The sequence below is a fragment of the Anas acuta genome, chromosome 9, assembly GCF_963932015.1.
Source record: "Anas acuta chromosome 9, bAnaAcu1.1, whole genome shotgun sequence".
In the NCBI taxonomy this organism is placed as follows: Eukaryota; Metazoa; Chordata; class Aves; order Anseriformes; family Anatidae; genus Anas; species Anas acuta.
The window spans coordinates 22,271,391-22,293,293 of NC_088987.1; the positions used below are offsets into that span (position 1 = coordinate 22,271,391).

At 41.4% G+C, this 21,903-nt stretch overlaps 1 protein-coding gene across 4 annotated transcripts in view; it reads left to right on the plus strand.

Moving 5' to 3' along the window:
• Positions 1 to 8,987, plus strand: part of NYAP2 (neuronal tyrosine-phosphorylated phosphoinositide-3-kinase adaptor 2) — a 136,623-nt gene extending 127,636 nt beyond the window's left edge. For all 4 annotated transcript variants that reach the window (XM_068692156.1, XM_068692157.1, XM_068692155.1 and 1 more), the window contains exon 8: positions 8,714 to 8,987. In XM_068692156.1, the coding sequence (XP_068548257.1) occupies positions 8,714 to 8,941 (228 nt within the window). In that variant the 3' untranslated portion in view covers positions 8,942 to 8,987. The remainder of the gene's footprint in view (positions 1 to 8,713) is intronic.
• Positions 8,988 to 21,903: the final 12,916 nt, after the last annotated feature.

Genomic DNA, 21,903 nt, shown 5'->3' on the forward strand with positions numbered 1-21,903 from the left:
AACCATTTGCTAATTTAATTTTAGGATAAGTATTAATTGTTCATAATCTCGAATCTTTGAGAATTCTTGGAGTTGCAAAGATTCTGTTAAACTGATTTTAAGTAGTGGATCAGTTGGGCCATAGAGCACAGATGATGTAGTAAGTCTTTAAGTGAGTCCCATATTTAAAAAAGGTCTCTTGTGATATCACATCGTATAATTACAGGATCTTCATTAAGTGGTAGAACAATTTTTACGCGGATTCTATTTTTTTTTCCTGTAGTGGTATCATTTGGAAGAAAACATATTCCTAGAAGTTTAGAAATTCAGAGTAATGGAAATCAAAACACTAAACACAGCAGTTCCTTTGTTACAATATTATAATAGCCCTAAAATGTGATGCACATGCAGTTTTATAAGTTGAAATAGCAGGTGTCAGTGAATTCCTTTAATGTTAAATATACGGTGTAAGATTACAAGGTGTTCCTTCCTGCACAAATATTTTGTTAGAATTAAAACTGATGTGCTAGGAGAATCCTTTTCCAGTGCTTAGATGCATTATTACCTGGATTCTAGTACCAAGTAAGACTGTGTTCCTAACACCTACATTATTTCTGCCACAGCAGACATAACAAGCTCACTGGCAAATGTTGATTTCCAGATCTGTGCCAGTAACATTAAAGATGTTGCTATAAAAACAAAAATAGAAAATTGGCTTTTAGTGACTTGTATTGCATTAGAAATGCAGAGGGAAAAAATCTTGAGAAAGCAGAACACAAGTGTGTTTTCTCCCACTTCAGGTGTATTCTGTGTGTCAATCAGAAATGTACTGCTATCAAGGTTTGTGGAAACATATGCCTAGTGCAGGCCATTGATACAGATTTTTACGCCTGTTTGAGTTAATAACCCTCCCTATTCAGGGGAGAATGGGGAGTTTACTTGTGTCTCTTAAAAAGAAGAATTTGTGGAAGAACGGAGGGGGCAGTTTGTGTGGCGCTTAGCACATCGTGTGTGCCTGTGCTTGTGATGCGAGTATGTGAGTGCACAGGGGCCATCTTCATGGGCTGCTGGTACAGGACACCTGCTAGAAAACACCTCAGGCACTTCCAGAGAATTTGCAGTCGCGTTATCAAGTGTCCCTGGTAGCGTTGCCATGCACTGCTGGCTGCATGGAGAGCTTCTGCTTTCACAGCTCACGGTGCACATGCTGCGTGTTCCCGAACATGCTTTTAATCACCTCTGTGTTAATAATCAGTTGTTGTTTTGAATTTAGCAGTAATGGAAGAACTGAGTAGCGGTACAGAGCTATATAGCTGGCTGACTGTCCTGGGCCAAATTACTCAGTCTTTTTTGTTAGCAGTGTTCCAGAGTACCTCTGTCACAGAGAGATACAGCTGCAGATGTAGCCTGTAGCTTCACCCTCGCTTACCAGCTTTTCAGCCACTGGAATTAGGAACGTTTAAGTACAGTGCAATGTTTATAGATCACAGTTAGCACCAGAAACCTTGTCCGGCATCATTTTCCAACTGCTTTTCAGAAGGCTTTTTAAAATGTTTGAGTGTTTTTTACTATTTGTCTGAACAAACTGTAGTTGAATTCTTGGACCCGTGAAGCCAGTGGGCACATTCCTGTTGGCTTCTAGCAAGGTCCTCAGCGCTCAGAGCTTTTGAAACCTGATTCATGCTGAACTCCTGCACTGGACAACTCCCCTTTTGCACATGTGTGCTAAGAGGATCTCCACATCAAATTAAGACTATCAGATAACACTCCATGAAGTAACTCTTGCTACTCACCATGGCCCTCTGCCACTTGCACCCGTGGCACACGGCTACCTCCTAGGAGTCGTCCTCCTGCGTGGAAATACCTTGCCCGGTTGGGTGGCTGGGACCCATCTGCATCAGAGCAAGTGCCATCGAGAGTTTCAGTGGGAAAGAGAGTTTGGAAACTCCTGTATGAGAAAAGGCAAGAGGGAGGGAGTACCTCTTCCTCCCAGAGGATGGTAAGTGGCTTTCAGAAAGCCTTTCTTCTTCACTTGTTGTAGCCTGCCAAGGCAAACCAGCATGCTTGGCTCTGCTGAGGGATGTGTAGCACTGCTCACAGACTGCACTGCTCATAGCTCACTTTGTGTGCTGATACTGGAGACATTTCTAATAATAGCCTCCAAATGCCGATGATGTTTTTTATTTCAGTATAATTTTCATTTGTTTAAGATCACTTTGTTACAGCCTTATGTCAGCTCTTTGGCTTTCATTTTAGCTATGGTATGCAGTTGTCATGAAGAAAAGAGTATTTGTATGGCATCCACAATCACACGTGTGTGATGTGGTTTTTCCCATTGTTCCTGGAATTGAAGTCAAACTGTCCCGTAGGAGAGGGAGGACACTCAAAAGGTCCAGGAGAAAGTAGTGTCTTCTTCAGCCCCATAATCCGTACAATTTCAGCAATGTAATTGGGAACCTACAGTACTAGGAACAAATTATGGAAGGACCACTGTATCATGGGACACATTTATCGCTTCTGATTTACCTTCCAAAAAAACAGGAGCATTAAAAATCGGCAAACCAGGAACTTGTTAGCTAAAATGTCACAAGGAAAAGCATTAGAATAGGATTTTGTATTGTCTAAGCCCTCATATAATGAAAAATATGTCTTTTAGGTTATTAAAGGTTCATACACCACAAAAGAAAACACTCATGGAAGTGTTCAGAACATGAAATACTGAGTGGTCAATTCAAATATTAGAAAAGTTTGCTCAAAAATTAATGAAAATGGGCAACATCTTTGAATTTTGTGACTAGTAATAGTCTCCTCCCCCATGGAATTTATAGCAGCACATATTTTCATGGGCACTCTTATGAAACTGTATTGCACCTCTCAATGAAACATTTCCTGAAATGCCTCTCAGCATGACTGGGAAGTAGCATGAATTCCTACAACCTGTGCTTCACCTGCTGGGCCTGCCTCCAGAGAAGTCCCCAGGTTGGGAGCAGAGGCCCCTACAGCGAGGACGATGCTCTTTGGGTCCAGACGAGCAGAATCACACCCTGCACTTGTTCCTCTTGTCCCGGTGCAGCAGGAGCACAGGGCACCTGCCTGTCCCAAGCCTGGGGCTCACGATTAATCTTTCATGGGGCTCAGTTTGAGACAAAAGGATAGGAGTGGGACTTAGATTGCACATAAGTCTTTTTCCCAAGAGAGAGCCTTATCTGCGTATTTATGAATCTCTTTATCTGTCACACACAAGCAAGTAAAATTTAATCACACTTAAGAAACAGAGTTCCAGGCCTGGTGCTGAGGATATTTCACTCTATATTTTCAGTCTGGCTTCCACATTTTTCTTTTCACAGCCCTTGTATTTTTCATGTGGAAAGGCTGTGCTGTATGGGATCATTTGGTTTGTATGAAGCTCAAAGGTGTTGCATATTTCTTCAGTAGCATGCATGTGTTTAGCAACTCACAAAGAACTGCTTGTGCACTACGTTCGTGCACTTCGTGTGGCACGTTGTGGCCTCCGGGTGAAAGTCCAATTCCTGAAGGGCCAGAAAGTCCTATCCCGTGTTCTCAGTTGTCACCAACAAAGAGATGCAAGATGTTTGCTGTACTTCGTAACTCCAGCTAGCAGGTGTGAAAAATCACATCCATCAATAGCTGCTTAATCATGTTACTAGAGAACATTTCCTTCTACCTTTTTTCCATCCATGACTGTTATTCTCTTTGCTGAACAAAACAATTATGCTTAGTTAAGAAAAGGGGAAGAATTATGTTAGTTTTAAGTTTCTTGCTTAGACATCCACATTTGAGCACTTTGTGAACCCACTGCCTGCCTGATGGGCAGAGCAATGCAAGTGCAGGCTGCTGGGGCTGGCATAGCTCTGCCAGAGCTGTAGGGGTGCCCAGAGCCAGGGCAGAGCCCCTGCCAGGGCAGGAGAAAATAGAAATAGTCTGCTGTGACACCAGGCTGGGCCTGGCAGCGTAAGTCACTGCCTGTTCCCCAAAGCATCTTCTGGGTTTTCTCCAGGATTATGAGTTTTTCTCAATAAGTTCTGATGTGGTGGAGAGCTGTGGAGCGTACTGCCCTCTGCTTGGAGGACCTGTCCTCTAAGAGCTGTTGGGCTGTACGTGTTCTGCCCATCAAACCACTGCCCCAAGACAGTGCTGTGATCTTGGTCAGGGCAATCTAATTTAACTACAAATTTGTAAACCCTTGGGACTGTTTCATGTATTTCTAGAATGATGCAAAATATCAGTCCAGTGAGGTCAGAAGAAATAAAGACAGGCCCGTTGCTAATGGGGGTACCTACACACACAAAAATACACCAGTCACACTTCCTGTGATGGATAGAGTTTGTCTCTTTTGTCTCTCAGATCTTCATAAAGCATTGAAACATTCACCGGGAGTGATCTTTTGGACTCCATCTTTTACTCAGAAAGATTTTCTTAGAGGAAATATTTTGCATTATGTTTTGAGGATGTGTAAAGTTGTTGGAGTTACTGCTTTTTCTTAATTGAAAGATGGTTTATAATGTTATTTCTTGTTCTGTGGCACTGCCAATGTAAAATCTGAGAGTGTTTAACAGGTCATCATAAAAGTTACTTCTAATGTTTTGGGAATAAAAATATCAGAGGAATAAGGGCAGGTACTAAAAGTAAGGTGACAACACATTGATATCTCCTAAGGCCTTTCAGAAACTTGGTGTTTAAAACTGTGTGGAAGAATTCACTTTTGCGTAGTGGAAGAGGTTTCTTGATGTTTGTTGTTGTTGCTGATGTTTAAGTTTGGAACAAACATTTGCTTTAAATAAGATTTTTGAGGAAAATCCTTGCTCTCTCTGATTTTGAAGATAAATTGTGTCTTAGGCCCCAGATACTTTAACAAGAAGAATCAGCAAATTTCACAGTTCATAAGTGATTGTGTGGCAGCCTGATCCACCTGATACGGAGTGGTCAGGAGAGCCCTCCTGTTCTTACAGGCCTCATGGTAGATGCTGCCTTGTCCTTCCCTTTTCAGTAAAAACAGGCTTTGGGCCAAGACTCTTCAGTCAAAATCAACTTTGCTTCTCCTGTGCTGTGTCTCGTTGGCTGCTAGCATGATGGGTTTTGCGCCTGTGTGCCTACATCCACATCTGCAGCCAAGCTCTGACATGCTGCCAGATGCGTACAGGTCCCATGTTCTCTGGGGTCCTCCAGGAACAGGAGAGTCATATAGCTGTGCATAGTACAAATGCTCTACTTTTTTCTATAAATTAACTTGTAACATCATTATTTTTTTGTGTGTCTCTCACATTAAATAAATCCTTTGTTATGATAGAGCAGTGATATTAACAACCTGGTGCATGACCAGAGGAGCCAGCTGAAGGCAGAAAGGAGGGAGGATATGAAAAGAATTAGTACTGGAGTGAAGCGTGAGCCCCATCAGTTCAGCAGTCACAGAAAGGATTAGGCCTAAGTCCACAGTGCTAAACACTTAAGCTTTAAACACCTCAGTAGTAGCCCTACTGAAGTCATCAAAGGTTACTGCTGTGATTTCACAGCTGTGCTGAGTGCTGTGCTGGCTTGGGAGCCTTGGTGCCCACGGTTTGTCCAACAGACACTGAAAATTTAGATAAGACTCTTTGGGATTTCGTATTAGCAATATGGGTCCCTCACTACAAGAAGGACATCGAGGCCTTGGAGCGTGTCCAGAGAAGGGCAACAAAACTGGTGAGGAGTCTTGAGCACAAGTCTTTTGAGGAGCAGCTGAGGGAGCTGGGGTTGCTTAGTCTGGAGAAGAGAAGGCTGAGGGGAGGTCGTGATGAGGAGGGGGGTCGGTCTCTTCTCCAGATAGCTAAAGATAGAACTCGAGGAAACGGCCACAAGTTTCACCTGGGGAGATTTAGATTAGATATCAGGAAACACTTTTTCTCTCAAAGAGTGGTCAGGTGCTGGAACAGCCTGCCCAGGGAGGTGGTCACCATCCCTTGTGGTGTTCAGGAAACGCCTGGACAATGTGCTACAAGATATACAAGTAGCTTAGTGGGTAGTATTGGTGATAGGAGGATGGGTGGACTAGATGATCTTGTAGGTCCTTTCCAACCCTGTGTTTCTATGATTCTATGATTATTGTCATACCTGTGTATGGTATGGAAGGCTTAGCCCTCAAACAAAAATAACATTTAAAAAACCACCAGTCTTAAAAACCTCTGTCCTGGAATGTGGAAATACTCAAATTTGTCATAGTAAGTGATTCTCTAACTGCTACACAATATGGTGGCCAGTATAAAAAAGGATTTGGGAGCTGTCTACACTTAGGTTTATTTTAGGGGCTGTTGTTTAAGGGGGTAGCAGAGTGTTGGTGTAACTGATACATTCTGCAACACTACTTCTATCTTTGGGAGGCTGCAACTGGTATTTTAGAGCTTAGCATGTCAAAATCCCACTTCCGAGCCCTTGCATCCCATGAAGAGGATTAGCTACCAGACGATGCTGTGCTGGCCACCCTGTGTATAGTGCGATGGCAGGAGCATGGGTGGCGTAGAGGTAGCACCTCGCACTGTCGAACGTGTCAGGGCCGTGCTCGCGATGCGGGGGAACTGAAGTGAGCACAGGCAGTGAGGGGCTGGTGTTAGCGTGCTGGGTGCTGACGGGATGGTTGTGGAGGAGAAGGTGCTCCCGATGTCTGCAAGGGGCAGTCGGCACTCGAGTGCTGGTGCTCTCAGGTTCAGCCCAGAAGGCGGTGTGCCACCGTGTGTTGTCCATGTTGTGTTTAATGAATTGTGTGCAGACTTGTGTTGTCCCTGTCCTGCCCCACGTAGGAGGACCCAGCCAAAGCGAAGACACTGCTGCGTAAGTAGTAACACGTCACCGATGAATAGCGTGGCAGGAAACCTGCCCCACACTGGGCCTCGTCCAAAGATGCGTGGAGTCGCCCGGGGGGCGGGGAGGAGCGAGTCTCTCCGTTTCGGTGAGTTTTGGATCAGGCCTGGGCACCTAAAGAGAGAAAGTCTGAAGGTCGTGGCAGATGGCATGCCTCACACCTGCACCGCATTAGATCACCACTGAGGTGAAACCCAAGGATGGTATTAGAAAGAGCAGGCGTGGTGGGCTTCCAGAAGGCTTTTAGTTCATCTGTGCAGGAGGATACCCTACAGATACTTTGCCCCTGTAACTCTAAATTCTTAAGAACATTTGAGAGTGAAGTTCCTATTGTGGTCTACCTGAAATACTATGTAATGTATAAGGCAAGGTACCCAAAATACTATTTAATGTATAAGGCAAGGTAAACTTGTTTTTGTTTCAGTATAAAGAAAGGTAATTTTATCTGAAATTCTTTTATTCTGTGTCAGGCATTAAAAACATTCTGTTACATGTTTTGTTTTGTTTTTGAAAAAAAAACAACTACATTTCTCTATTCTCTTTTTTTTTTTTCTGTTTGGCTGCATGGTTTGCTTTTACTTTTTCTTGTTCACGTTTATTCCTTTTGCTTTATTTACTATAATCTGAACATTATCTATAAATGCTATAAATGCATTTCAAGCTGACCACAAAAGCTGTAGGAGTCGATGACAGTTTCATTTTTGGCTTCTAAGACCAATCCCCAGTGCTAGGAACTTGGTGCATGCCCACACTTAGCATTTTCAGATTTGTAATCGAAATGTATATGCATTGTTGAATATACTCACAGACTCCTAATAATAAACACACGTTTCCTTCATGAATCATAAAATGCTGCCAAAGTATTACTGTACATGTGCATTTGCATGACAAGATCAGAGATGTACTTGGACAGCCCCTGCAAATGTATGGCATGCATTTACTTACAAATCCTTAATTTATGACTAATGTGGAAAGTAGATTTTGGGAGACTTAAGAAATCACTTCAGATTTGCAAGTAAGTGCTCAGAGGAAGTTCTCTGTTCTGCAGGTATACAGTGTGTGATCCAAATATGATAAGCCCTTTCAAGATAGTTTAGTATTTGGCATTTCAGTTACAGTCTAAAGCATTTGAAAGCACACACATTTTCAATCATGTGAGCACCCCACTGAACTCTAATGAAGCCACTTTCTCAGGCTTTGGCGGGGCTGTGACATATACTTACAACTAAACATATGCTAACCTCTTTTTCTGGATCAGGATCATGTTTTGAAATATTCTACATGTGTGAAGACATGGAGTTTCTAAACAGTTGATGCTTTCCAGTTAATGAAATATCATCATAGAGGAGGATAGGTTAATCCATATAATTCGCATGGAGTTCATTAAATCATTTAAAAAAAAATTAAACACGGAGTTATATTTAGCTTGATACTCACTAGTGTTAACACCATGCTTTTAATGTGACAGATTGGATTTGGAAAGCAATATAAAACATGGTTTTGAGTGTATAGAATTTTTTATTTCCACAACTTAAGGACATTGTTAAGATCCATGTGCCTTTTTAATATCTATTCCATCATTTAAAATCCAAGTAGTGCTAGTTTGCTGAAAACATTTATCTTTATTAGCTTTCAGTGCTCTGGAGAAGTTAGAAAGGGGACCTTTTATTACCATTTTTTTCCCCGTAGGGTAGTAGTTAGAAGTGAAGACTGACTTTGTTTCTGTTGTTGGCATAGAGATTTTTTGTTTGTGAGACAAATGAGAGTATTTCAAGAGTAATGCTAACTTGGAAAGAAACGATGTCATCAATTCATGGCCAAATAGTTATTTGTATGCTTTTCTTCTCTTTCCTTTCTTTCTATCCTTTTTTCCCCCTAACAGGTGACGTGCATGCAGTGGTTGCAAGGGGACCATACAATGCTGGATATGATTGAGAAAAAACGTTGCCTCTGCAAAGAAATAAAAGCTCGACAGAAATCAGAAAAAGGACTCTGCAAACAGGACAGCATGCCTATTTTGCCGAGTTGGAAAAAGAATACCGGGACCAAGAAATACAGCCCTCCTCCTTACTCCAAACAACAGACTGTTTTCTGGGACACTGCAATTTGACAGGCATGTGGAGGATGCCCTCTCCACCATGTTGCACCATGCACAGGTAGCCAGCTTTCTTAATAAGGCAAAGGCTCTAACGTAAGACTTACCTGCAGGTGGTGAACTTCCTAGGGAAAAACACACCCATACAGTGCTCACCTGTCAATCAAGAGAGAGATTTAAGTTTCTGACTGGATTAAGGCATACGTATTTATCCAGGATTTTTTTTGGATCCAGAAGATATCAGAATGTAAATATTTTGCCGATATATTGAAAACACCCAAACTAATGACACTGCTTAAATATATATATATCTATAAATTCAAAAAAATTTATGAAGAATTTTACTATATAATGTTACTGTTATACTGTTTTATTAACTATTTTCTATGTGGTATTCTAACGCTCTCCCCTGACCCCCTTCCACCATTTTATTTCTCTTACCTGCCTAGATTTGGACTCTGTACAAAGCATGTGGTTGTACCTTTTGTTTAACATGACAATGTACAAAACAACTCGGTGCTAGGGCTGTAGAAGTTACCTAGAGTTGTGCTCATTAGACATCCTTAGCTGTTTTGGGGGAGGGCTGGACAAGGGAGAGAGTTTTGGTGGGAAACAACAAAACTGCAAGCAATGCAAATACAAGTGCTTGATGTGGATGCCCAAGTTGCATTTACAACACGAATTGTTCTGTATCAGTTTTCTCGTAATCACATAAATTGCCCTTGGTTTTATCCTAATCAGTTATTAAAATCTCCAGCTATAATTATTTGGCCAAGAAGGGAAACTAAATTTTCTGCAGAAAAGCCTGCAACAGAAACTCCTCCTTCATGACCTTCAGCTGGCTAGCGGAGACCATGGTTCACTGTGACTGAGCGTTGTACAGCCCGTGGCGAGGAGCCCCAGTCGTTAGCAGGTCAAGGCCGTGGCCCTGCAGCCACGGCTCCTGTCCGCATTTTTGTCTTTGGTCCAGAAAATAAAGGTGACAAAACCTGTTTACATGTTTATTAGTTTTAAATCCAGCAACACGTCCTGTGTCAGATTACCTTGTGTTACCTATGAAGGCTGGCATTCAGACCCCCAAAAGCTGGTAGGGAGATCTCCCTCGATTTCATGTGGTTTGGGAGCAGAGGCCATATATCCATCCTCCCAGGTACGCCACGTCATCTCCCTGGCTGCCTCTGCAATTGGCTTACAATCTTGTATTATATCACACCCACTTTAACAGAATATTATGTCATGACCAAAGAATTATGACCTCCTGGTTTTAACGGGAGAAAAAGATGGCTTATGCTGATTATGAGGGTGAAATCTATGAGGTGAAAAATCTTCCAAAAGAAGCTGTTGAGAACGAGGGAAACTTGTACTGCTGTGGAATTGTGGAATGGAAAAAAAAAATCTATGGCATATATTTTGTATATTTAAATTTCTATGTGTCTGAAATTTGGTAGCACAAAAGTTCCTCTTTAAAACAATCATTTTAGTATTATATTCTCTGAGAAGAAAAGGTGTGTTGTTTGAAACTTCTTGTTATATTGGCTTTTCTTTGAAATTCTATTGACAGCATTGCCACAGCTGTAATTGCTGATCAAAAAAACCAAAAATATCAAATTTTAGAAGGTTTTTGTAATCTATATTGCTAAAGTTTGAGTTTGAGTAATGCTTTATCAGTAGTAGTTTCTTTTCAGCCTCTGAAATAAAGTTTTTAAATATTTTATAACTAACTAATGTATATTTTGATGTCCAAACTGAGATTTCTGTAAAAGATAAAGTGTGTGTTTATATGTGTGTATGTATATTAGCATTATTGTGTATGTATATATGCATATGTATACACACATATATATGTATATATGCATGTATCTCTCTATTTATACGCATAGATGTGTGCATTAAATATTTGTGTGTGTTATGAATATACAGTGGCTGGAATGGGTATGCAATTGAAATGCAGATTTAAAGAGCCCCTCACAGCCCAAATGACAGAAGAAATGAAAAACTCCAGAGGCTGTGAAGGAATCTTTGAATACATGTTACATCCACGACACCAACTGTACATTCTGCTTATTCTCTTTTTTTAAAGAAAGAAAATGGCAGAAGAAAAACTCAAGAGATCTCGCAAAGTTCCAGAATCTCCTGGAAAGAAGACGACTTGTTGGTCGTGAGAAATCTGTTGAGATAACAGGTTCATTGTTCAGAAAGCGTTTATGCTTTGTCTTCCTTGTTATGTGGCAAGAGAAGAACTTCTCATAACCATGTGTGAAATACTCAGCTCAACCCTTTCCCTCCGCTGCACTAAATCTCTGGCAACAAAAGCAAAGCCAGCATTCAGGCAGTCCCGGTACTTCTTCTCCGCGCTGCTCTCCTCCCGGAGCAGTCACTTCAAAGCTCTGCCGAAGCACTGGCTTTGCAGTCCAGACCCATGGGTATGCTCGGGCGTTGCGGTGTCAAACCCTTTGGAGGATGGCAAACATTAATGTGAACAGTTACTGTGTTTAATAGTGTTTGTTCATGTTGTGTCCTTTTCATATCAACGCGTAATAGGAATAATGATCAGGGAATTGAAGCATTCTTGTCGTAAACAGACTTGCTTGTACATTCAGCCTGCCATAAAAGCCACTCAATGTTTTGCTTCTATTACTCAATGCTATTTATGTTGTCCTTAAATAACTGCCCATGTGCTTCCAGACCTCCATTGTATCCCATGGAAACAATGGCTTTTTGTTTTAAATTGTGACACCACATGAAAAAGTAAAATATAACTTAGCACTTACCTTCCAAGCACTTTAGAAATGTGGACTGAACCTCACGCTTGCGAGAATCATGAGGGGAGTGAGGCTCAGGCTGAGTGATTTCCAAAGGTCACAGACAGACCTGGGCACGACAAGCGTTTCCTTCTGTCCGGTGATTGCTGGCTCACCCCATCGCTTGAGTAAAAGGTGTGTCGTACTGCCCAGAGCGTGCTGTCGAAATGCTGTTCACACATTTCCCAAGTCACCTATTGTCTCAGCAGTTTCTGTGTCACAGGGTGAATGACAGTGCTTAGTTACACGCACTCATTGAAGCTGTAGTCTGTATAAATATGCAATCTGTATATACATACAGATCACATATATACACACACTTATGAAGACTGTATATATGAAATTGTTTGGTATGCACTTATTTTGCTTTAAACTCCTGAAGTTAAACATTATTGTGTAGCAATTTGTGTAAAGTGCACTGTGATTTCAAGAAAGCACAGTAAAGTCACAGGTCTTGTTATTCTTGCACTAAAAATGTGTTTACGTATATTAGCCAATGTATGTCTACTTTATTGCTCCTTATGACAAATTAAAGCAAATGGTATAAAATGGTATGGTTTTTTTTGTTTGTTTGTTTGGGTTTCTTTTTAAGTGGACAACAGCACTATGTTTTTAAATGACAGGGTTTTTAAATAAAATGAAATCATTCTGTGTTCATTCCAATGTAATACATTTACCAATATCTTAAAATTGAATGTCATGTTGCTTTTTTTCATATTTCATTAGAAATTGTCAGGTATGTGCCTGAGATTGTGTAGGAGTAAGGAGTAGCTAGAGGCTAACTGTAATCATATATTACTAGCCGTTTCTATATACACAGTATAAATACATATTAATTTTCTTTTCATTTTTGTACTTGATTTTTTTAGGTAAGATGTAATTAAATGTACTTTGATACTTCTGAAGTAATAAGATGTTGTTTGAAGATCAATTCTGCTTTCTTTAGTGCATTGACAATATTTTACAATATTTTAGTGCTTATTTATTTGTGCTCCAGTGTAATTATAATAAAAAGCAATAGTTTAAAATATTTGGCTGTTCATTTTCATTTGGTGGTTTCATCTTAAAGCTGTGTTGTTCACTAGGGACTAGGCAGAGAAGGCAGAGATTTTCCTTGGAAGGAAAATCAAGTCATAGATGTGTATTCATAGAATTCCATAGGCACATTCGTAATTGCATCATTTGTTGAGGGAAATCAATGAATTGCTTTAATAGGTTAGTATTTGCAAGACATGCCTGGTTGCATCTAATGCCATGAGTGCCATCCTCTAGTAAATGATCAGGATAAGATTTTTCTGAAGAGCATCCAGAAGTTTTTTCTTCAAGTGCTTATCAGAGTTTGGGACAGAAGATGGTCACATCAAAGACTCTTCTCTGGAGATCCCCATTTGTAGAATATCCACTAAGGGGAGAAGGACACATCACATACTCCATAAAGCTCTAAAAAAACTATCTAAAAGTCAGTGTAATTTCATGTGGATCCAGCCAGAAGCTTTACTCCTACTGGGATGTAAATCCCAGTCCTACCAGCAGACTTCCATGGGGCAGTGGGGTCAGGAGAGGAGCTGTGGAGGAAGGAGAGCACCTGTACAACCTGTACAACCTTGCAAATGATACTGATCTTCTAGTGTTGTTTTTCATTTCATGGATTTTGTTGAAGTTTTGTAGACTGGATTCTGCAACTGAGAATCTCCCATCCTAAATTTTTGAGATGAGATTTTATAATATGAAGTTTCCAAGAGCAAGTAAGCAACTATTTAAAAAATAAGCCAGTAAGGAGCAGTAATGTTCTTTCTGTATCACTGACACCAGTGCTGCATTATTCATGTTTGCATGTATCTGTATGCAGAACTAATCTAGTGGGACTCTTTTGGTTGTCTTCTGGAATGGATTCTGAATCAGGTTGCAGATATCCAAAATGTGCTTTCCAAGAGCTTTCCTCCTCCTGGACCCACATGCTTTCCCTGAGGCACAGCCTCTTCAGCAGCAACCCCACTGCTAATGCCTGTGAAACAGCTGAAGAGCTTCACTACCTCCTTCTGCTCCTCTTCCTCTGCAGCCACTGCCACGGATGTTCACAGTGACTCACCCTCTGCAAGCTGCAAACTGCAAACTGCAGCCTTTTGTCCTAGGCTTGGTATTTTACAGGGAAATCTTACAGTGATGACTAGAAATGAACAGAACAAGGTTTTTCAAGGATTTCTCCAAAGATCTCCATGCCTAAAAGAGGACAAGGGATTTTTCTGTCAGTTTAAGAGTCAGATTGTGGTCTGTTCTTTTCTGCGGGACAGTTCACAAAGTCCAGCCTCCTAGCTCCTTTCTAAAGACCTTCCAGTATGCCCCCAACATCCATGCCCTCCCCATGCCATGCCTGACCACTGCTGGAGGCAGTGACAACTGAACCAGAGAAGGAATGAAGGGGGAAGATTGCCAAATGCAGCAAGGAGCATAAATCTGGGGCAAAATCAGACTGTTTTTTTCCTATTTAGAATATGTGCATTGGCTTCCTTTGCCACTGCAAAAACACTTTCTATGTGCCTTTGTTTCTTAAACAGAAGAGGTTTAAATTAAAAGGAGACAAGACCATAAAAAGCAATGGTTGAGTTTTACACTTGCATTTTCTCTAAGTTTATTTGAAAGTTGAAAGGTGTCTGCAGTGCTACATCTTGGGTCTCTGCTCCCTTTGCATTTTAAAAGCTGTCACAATAACACTGGCTGGAGTTACTGCTGTTTCTTCGCTGCAGTCATTCAGAGTGACCTTAGCTGGTGCCAGAGTGGCTGTGAAGCAATTAAAGCAGGCAGGGGCCTGTCTTGCTGGGGAACAAGTAACCTGCCCTGAGCAAAGCGGAGAAGTCAAGCAGCCGTTAGAGGAGCGATGGGCCAACATCCCTCAGATCTATGGCCAGAGCTGACAGAGCTGGCAAGGGAACTGCAGGAAACTAAATAAAATTTACAAAAACTAAAGACAACTGAAAAGAAACACTGCTCAAAGGCAAGACTGAACACATTTGGCATTTGTTTTCTAAACCTGCCAACATCTCTTTTATGATACAGTTTTGCCTTTAAAACAAAATTACATACCTGTCGCCTATTAATTGAGATTTTTGGCACAATGATGGGTGATTGTTTTCATGCTCTTCCCACCTGTGGCATATTCTCATCTTTCTTCATCCTCTTCTTTCTTTCTTTCTTTCTGTCTCAATCATTTCTTTCATGGTGTTCTTTGGGAAATATATTTGTAGGTACCAGTGAGAGTTCCCCTCTCCTCTTTTGTTCCTTTTAATATTGTACTCTGTTCTCAGCTGTCTCCATGCTCGCTAACCTTTCATGAAAATGTACAAAGAAAGCAGGAGCAGGAAACATCATTAATTTCATTTTAAATAATAGCATTTATTGCTGCTGCTCCAAGTGTATATACAGCAAGTTTTATGAGGGGATTCAGATATGCCTAAAAAGAGTGGAAAAAACTTGGACGTACTGAGAAGCTACATACTGGGCCATGGCTACTGGCATACTAGCCAGTCAGCGGTGAAGCTAATGGCTAGGCTGGTGGTCTCATTTGTCCTGGGCTCTAACATCCTCATCCCAAAAGCAACTTTGGGTGGAGGAATAGAAAGAGTAGGCATTAGGGGACAGGTTCTCTGACTGCAGCTGGCAGGACATCAACACAGGCCAGGAGGAAGTAAAATGAAGTATATTAAAACTAAGGACAACTTTTCCCACACACCTTCTCCGCCAGCTCTTGCACATCTCTTGCGCCATGAGCAGCCCGCAGCAGTGGCTCAGGAGCTCTACCTACCTCTCCTAGCCCCAAGGAAGCTGGCAGAGGAGTCCAAGAGCTTCACCTTCAAGCAAGGTATGGGTGTGGGCTGGGCACCTTCCTGCTCTGTGCCTGGCCCTGGGGTTGGAGGCAGCAAAATGGGTGACAAACCTGCTGGGAGCTCACTGCAGCCTCTGAGGAGCAGGGGCATTGTAGGAGGTTGTGCAGGGTACATCAACTGGGATGACAGGAGATGATGGGATTTGGGAGGGGATGGGCTTCTGGGGTTGGGCTCCTCAGGAAGCTGGGTCGCTTTCCCTTCTGGGGGCCAGTGGTGGTACATGAGCTTCTGGCATGACTGGGCCAGGTGCTCAGAGGCTTCACTTGATCCAAATACAGCCATAATATGTGACTGGATCATTTTACCAGAATACATGATTTACTCTGAGATGCAGTTTGAATTTAGCAGAAATGTTTTCTAAATCCTTTAGAGAAACGTGAAATGCATTGGATTAAACCCCTTCACATTTATAGATGTACAGCTTTACTGATATAACCAAAATAAAAATAAAACTGCTGCCTCAAGGTTATGTTAACAATAAATAAATAAATAAATAAATAAATAAATAAATAAAAATCCAGGCATTTCAGGAAGATGAAAAGGTGTGAGGTGGCCACCACAGAAGGGCCCCAGCCTGCAGAGGACAGAGGGAAGCAGCTCAGGCCCCACCATGAGGGACGGGCTCTCTTGCTTTCACACAGGCTGGGTCTCACAACGCAGGTTGCGGGAGTGTGGCGGTTGGAGTTAGGGAGTGAGAAATAACTGGGAAAATGGTGGTAAGTGGTAAACATCAGGCTTCAGTGCAAGAAAGCCACCGAGGTGAGCCAGCAGCCAGAGCTCTGGTCTTCAGTCTGTGAGACAAGCAAGGGCACAGCTACCCCATGTTCAGGTGTGCCAAGCAGGCTTTGGGCTGACGAGATTCCTGTGGGTCATGCCCGCCATCTTGAGCAAGCGTCCCAACCTCCCTCCTGCGCTCTCATTTCAGATAATGGCGGCCTTCTGGATGTTTCCTGTGGGGACAGGCCCTGTGCTGGCTGACGTGGAAGCAAGCAAAGCACTGTGGCCACCTCAGAAGCATCACCCCAGATGACGGGAGATCACAGGGGTGCAGTTCACCAGCATGTACGACACCCACCAAAAGGTAAACTCAGAAAAATTATTTGACCGCTGTGCCGTGTTCCCGCAGAAAGGTGGTGCAGTGCCTGGGGAAGTGGGGGAGGCACGCCCTGGCTGTCAGTGCAGGAGGGGAGCCTGCACTTCCTCAGCCACCACTCCTAATTGAATTTCTCTGGGCCGTGTGCTCTATGACCTTATACTTTGTTTAGACATTAGCACCTCTGCAAAGTGGGTGTTAAACGGTGCTGTTATGGTTGGTAACGTTTTTATGTCCACTTGAAGAGTGTAAATGATTCTACAAGGTGCCAGGCAATGGAAAATCAGCCTTCCCTGGGTCTCCAGCTGGCTGGTGTAATTCAAAGTAACTCCTGTGGAATTCAGCTCCCATCAAAGAGCTCTTTTCCTTCCTAAGTTCTTCAGGGTTTTTTTTTTTTTTTTTTTTTTTTTTTTTTTTTTTTTTTTTTGTTAGTTGTTCTTGTAAACACAGCAACTGAATCTCTAGTGTAGAGGCATTCACTTTCTGCCTGGCTTTTGGTCTCACCTGAGTTTCTGCTGTGTGGTCCATCCAAGAAGTTTGAACCCAACACGTTCTTTCCCCTGGCTCCTATCCTGTGTGTGAGAAAGGTCGTGATATAGTGACAGAAACTACATATGCAATAACCTGACAGGATAAATTCTCTATGGCAAGTGTTTGCCTGGCCGAACACTGCCTGGTGTGTCAGATCGTAGGGCAGTGAGCTCCAGCAGGGCTGATGGCACTTGCCTGCAGGTGGCTGTGGTGAGCTGGGCTGTGCTGGCACACCCTGTGGCATTGGGAGCAATGTGTTTGGGAAGCGGAGCCATAATGAGGTCTCCATGCAAAATTTGTCATGAGTGATTTGCAGCAGGCTGTAAGGTTGTGTCCGCCCCAATCTGTTTCATCATCCCCTGGATGCTGGTTTCTGGGCTAGGCAGCAGCAGATGCTGTTCTAGACTGACATGAAGATTGAGAGATTTCAGAACAATATAGATATGAGGCCTCTTTTGTGTATTTTCATGCAGTGGAAGAAAGTCAAGCAGGAATGAAAAACAAAGACTGATTCAAAAGAATGAATGCACCAGGGGAAAACATTGTGTCCTCCTGGCATACATTTCTGCTGTGCTGTTATAACCATATGAACTGTGGAGATGTTGCTTCACCCTCTGAATTGTTCCAATTGAAATTTCTGCACACAGCATCTGTAAGCCTTTCCTGCTATGTTGTGGCCATTTCTCTCCTTGACGATTGTGACAGTATGTCTGGCCTAACTTCTTAAAGGCACATAATCTAGTGGTACCACAAAAGAAGGGATGAAATATCCAAAATAACTGAAATCCAATGTGTTCAGGGTATTCGAGGCTGCAAGCAATACCTCGATCAGAACCTGCCAATGTAAGACAAGGAGAGTGTGGTCAGCAGGGGAAAACCTGCGGTACTGTACACTGAGTCAAATGTTTGAAAATGAACATCTAGAAGGGTAATTAGGCATCTCCTAGACCCTGAATATCCTGTTTAGAGCATCTTGCAGCACTCTTCTGGATTTGCAGAATCACTTTGAGGAATGGAAAGCTGAAAGTGGATGTATCTTTGAGGGAAAGCCCACCCAGACTTCTCAAGGGAATACCAGATCAGGGGCTGCTCTGGCACTGTACGCATTCCTGTGTGTGCCTTCGTGTGTGACCAGGGTATCGCTGTAAGCACTTCAGAAACAGGTACTGCACATAGTTACCACAGATGATTCTAGAATGATTTTACCAACGCGTGTCAGGGATTTAGTGCTATGGACTGGAGGGTACTAGGGATTTGACCAGTTACCACGTTGACCAGTTACCACGCTGCCTTGTACTCTTGCTGGCATTTCATTTCTACTCGGAGGCTCTCCTCTGTTTTATCACTTATGGTATTTTTGTAGATACAGAGAGATGTAAAAATCTCTAGTATGCTGTCTGAATTAATACTCTGAACGTCTATCTGAGAAACGCTGAGAACCCTTCGTAATAACATTTTTTGAAATGAACTAAGTAACACTTCATGTAAATGTTTTGTTTCAAAAAATTTGAGATTCCTCTACTTTCCATCTGGTTTGGGCATTCAAATACACATGATATTTTAAGACTTGCTACCAAAAAGAAATTTCATATTTTGACAAGTTTTAATCCAAGTTAGCATAATCTAAACATAATCTCACCTTCAGGAACATAGGAAAGCAAATTTGAGCTCAGGCTTTCTGTACTTCTGCAAGAAAGTTCTTACTGCCTATTTCATTTCCACAGAGACACAACTGTTTTTGTTAACAGACTTCTACCACAGGTAAATCACCTTTCTCCCCTCTCTCTGAGATAGAATTAATACATAGTTCTTTTTGCTCAGGTTTTCCTTTATATGTCCACAAGATAAATGAATGCTCTGTGAAGTGACATTGGTGAGTCTGAGGGAGGGAAGGGTTGTCTACAATCTTGGTATGGTGAAATATAGCTGTTACATGTTCTGCTAGTTCAAGGCATGTCTTAGAAAACTTTTATACTGTTTCCATGACAAACTAATAGGAAATCAGGCAAAATGCTGACCTGGGATTTTTGCTTATGACAAAGAGTCCTCTGTCCTTCAAATTGTATCTCTACTGAAGAGCACTTGATAATACAACAAAGAATAATTAATGCTACATTTACTGCTGTGCTAGCTAAGAGGAATGCACTCTTAGATTTATTCTAGACAGAGATTATTTTATACCAGTTTGATTTATCTTTGGGTAGACTGTTATTGGCTGTCTGATACTGTCAAGGGTAAATCAAAGCCTTAATGTGAGTCCAGTGACAACCTGTCTCACTGTATTTCAGAGAACATTTAAAACTTTGGAGATTTCAGCCCTGAGTATGCTGTTGCCTCCTTCCCCCAACTTCTAAATATAGTCCCATCTTTTATTATCTGCACCTTACAGGTGGTTTACAGATTCCTGCTATTAGATGGTTTATTTTTCTTTCTTTCTCTCTCTTTTTTTTCTTTTTCTTTTTTTTTTTTTAATTTATTTTAATGTCTTGTGGTATTCTTCTCTTCTCTTGAAAACTCCCCTGTAAGCCTCTGAAATAAAGAATACATGTACATTGGTTTGCCGTGACAAAGAGGGGACATACCACCTGTATGCATATAGTACAAGAAAATAGTTACCAGATTCCAAGCGTCTCTGAACAAGAATGAGAAAATAGGGTCATCTGCTTTTTTGGCATTCATGTCTTTCACAGTAAGAAGGTGTCATAGTGTTTATGTTAGGACAGCTCCAACTCGAAATCCTAACAATGTAATTTACCTTACCATAGATTTAGGCACTTAGGTGTGTGAGTATCTTTATTCTGGGGAGTACAATATTGCCTTCATAGGGGGAAAGGATTGTCAGTCATCACCTACTCTTGCAGAATCCAGCCATCAGTATATACTTAAGTTTAACAAATTATAATTGTTTTAAAAAATAGTTTTCAGCATCCCATTTGTCATGTGCTATTCGATTGATACAGTTCTGCAAAGGATTGTGAAACTTTAGGATAGAGCCTTCTTTTAAAAACTCTTCTGGGGGGCATTAAGCTCTAGTGTATCTAATTAATGCCTTAAATATTCTTTTCCATCAGTTTAATCTTTATCTATGGCTTTGCTGCCTTGTTACCTAATATTAACTGCTCATTGAAATTGATTGTTTCTGGTCTTTTCAAGCGTTGATTGTTCTTTCATGGCTGAACATTTTAAAATAACACTATTGATTTTTCTCACATTATCACCTTCCTCATAACTCCTAACTAGAGAGTGTCATTGTGGCCTAAGAACACGTGGGAACACTTACTAATGATAAATTCAGGATGAAGAATGTATGCTGAGTTCAATATTCATCCAAGCACCAGGATCTTAAAACAGTACTTTGGTTTATTTTCTTTAAAAAATAGTGGAAATATTTACCCACAAATATGTAATAGAACATCTTGAATGGAACATCTTGACTCTCCATAAAGTTCTTATTTACTGGTTTGTTCATGAGATCAGAGCAGGACTAGAGAATAGTTTCTGTTCTCCCTCCCTCTGCAACAAAGCCCTCGTACTAGCAGGTGTCATCTGTGTTGTGACCAGGTGCCTCCGCTGTGCTCTGCTTCATCTCCAATGGCTTTTCCATGGTCATCTGTCTCCAACACAAGAGGCCTGGCAATTGCCACACTATGACAAAAAAATGCTTTGTGAGCATCAACAAATGGTTATGTCTTCTGTCATTTAGCACTTCATACAAAATAAAGTATTCCATGTCTTCCTACCTCCTAGCTTACATAGTGATTTTCAAATCAAAGAGACATCTTTAGGGAAAAGAAAGCAGAGAATGCCTGCATAGCTAAGTGGCAGCAAAAGAGTTTTACTGCCGTCCTTCCTGAAGCAAGTGGCTTTTTTGAAATGACAGTCAGTTTACAAGGAGAGAGGTGCCTACAGCAGGCAGCTATGTATGTACAATAGTTTGGCCACTGATGCCATCTCTCGCATTGCTGAAAGCCCTGAGCACTCATCATGTGCTCGGAAGCGCTGCCGGGCTTGCAGAGTGCTGGTGGCTGTGCAGAAAGGAGGCAAGCATCTGCTCCAGGCTGGCAGGATGAGCAGAATAATGAAGGATTGCCAGGTGGGATAATTTGTGCCATTAGTGGTCTGATTTTACTGTATCACTCAGCCTTGGCTTTAAAGAAGATATTAATTGGATTGCTTTCAATTTTCATTGGGGAGGGGGACGATGTTCACAACAGAATGAAATACCATGTGGCCAAGAAAAACTTGTATAGATATTATAAATGTGAGGACATACCAGGAGGATAAGTGCATAGAACAGGAAGTACAGTTGACTAGAAAATTCTTGCCAAAAAAATTGTCTAGTTATCCTTTTGTATTGATACCAAAACATTAGAAAATTCTGGTTTTGATTAAAAAAAAAAAAAAAAGAATCAATTCTTGAATGTTGGGGTGTCCTATGATTTTATTTCCAAAGCAGGATGTTTTTACATTTTGAAATGCATTGTTAACATTAAGTAGCTGTTCTACATGAATATAAAAAATTGAACAAGTCAAAAACAACTTTTTGGTGTTGTTCATGAAGTTTACGAACTGGGAGTAGGAAAGACTAAAAACCTTGTTCCTTTTGGCAACAGGCTTTAAAAATAAGTTTTAAAATGGTTGTGTGGTCTGCAAAGAAAACATAAAAGGTTG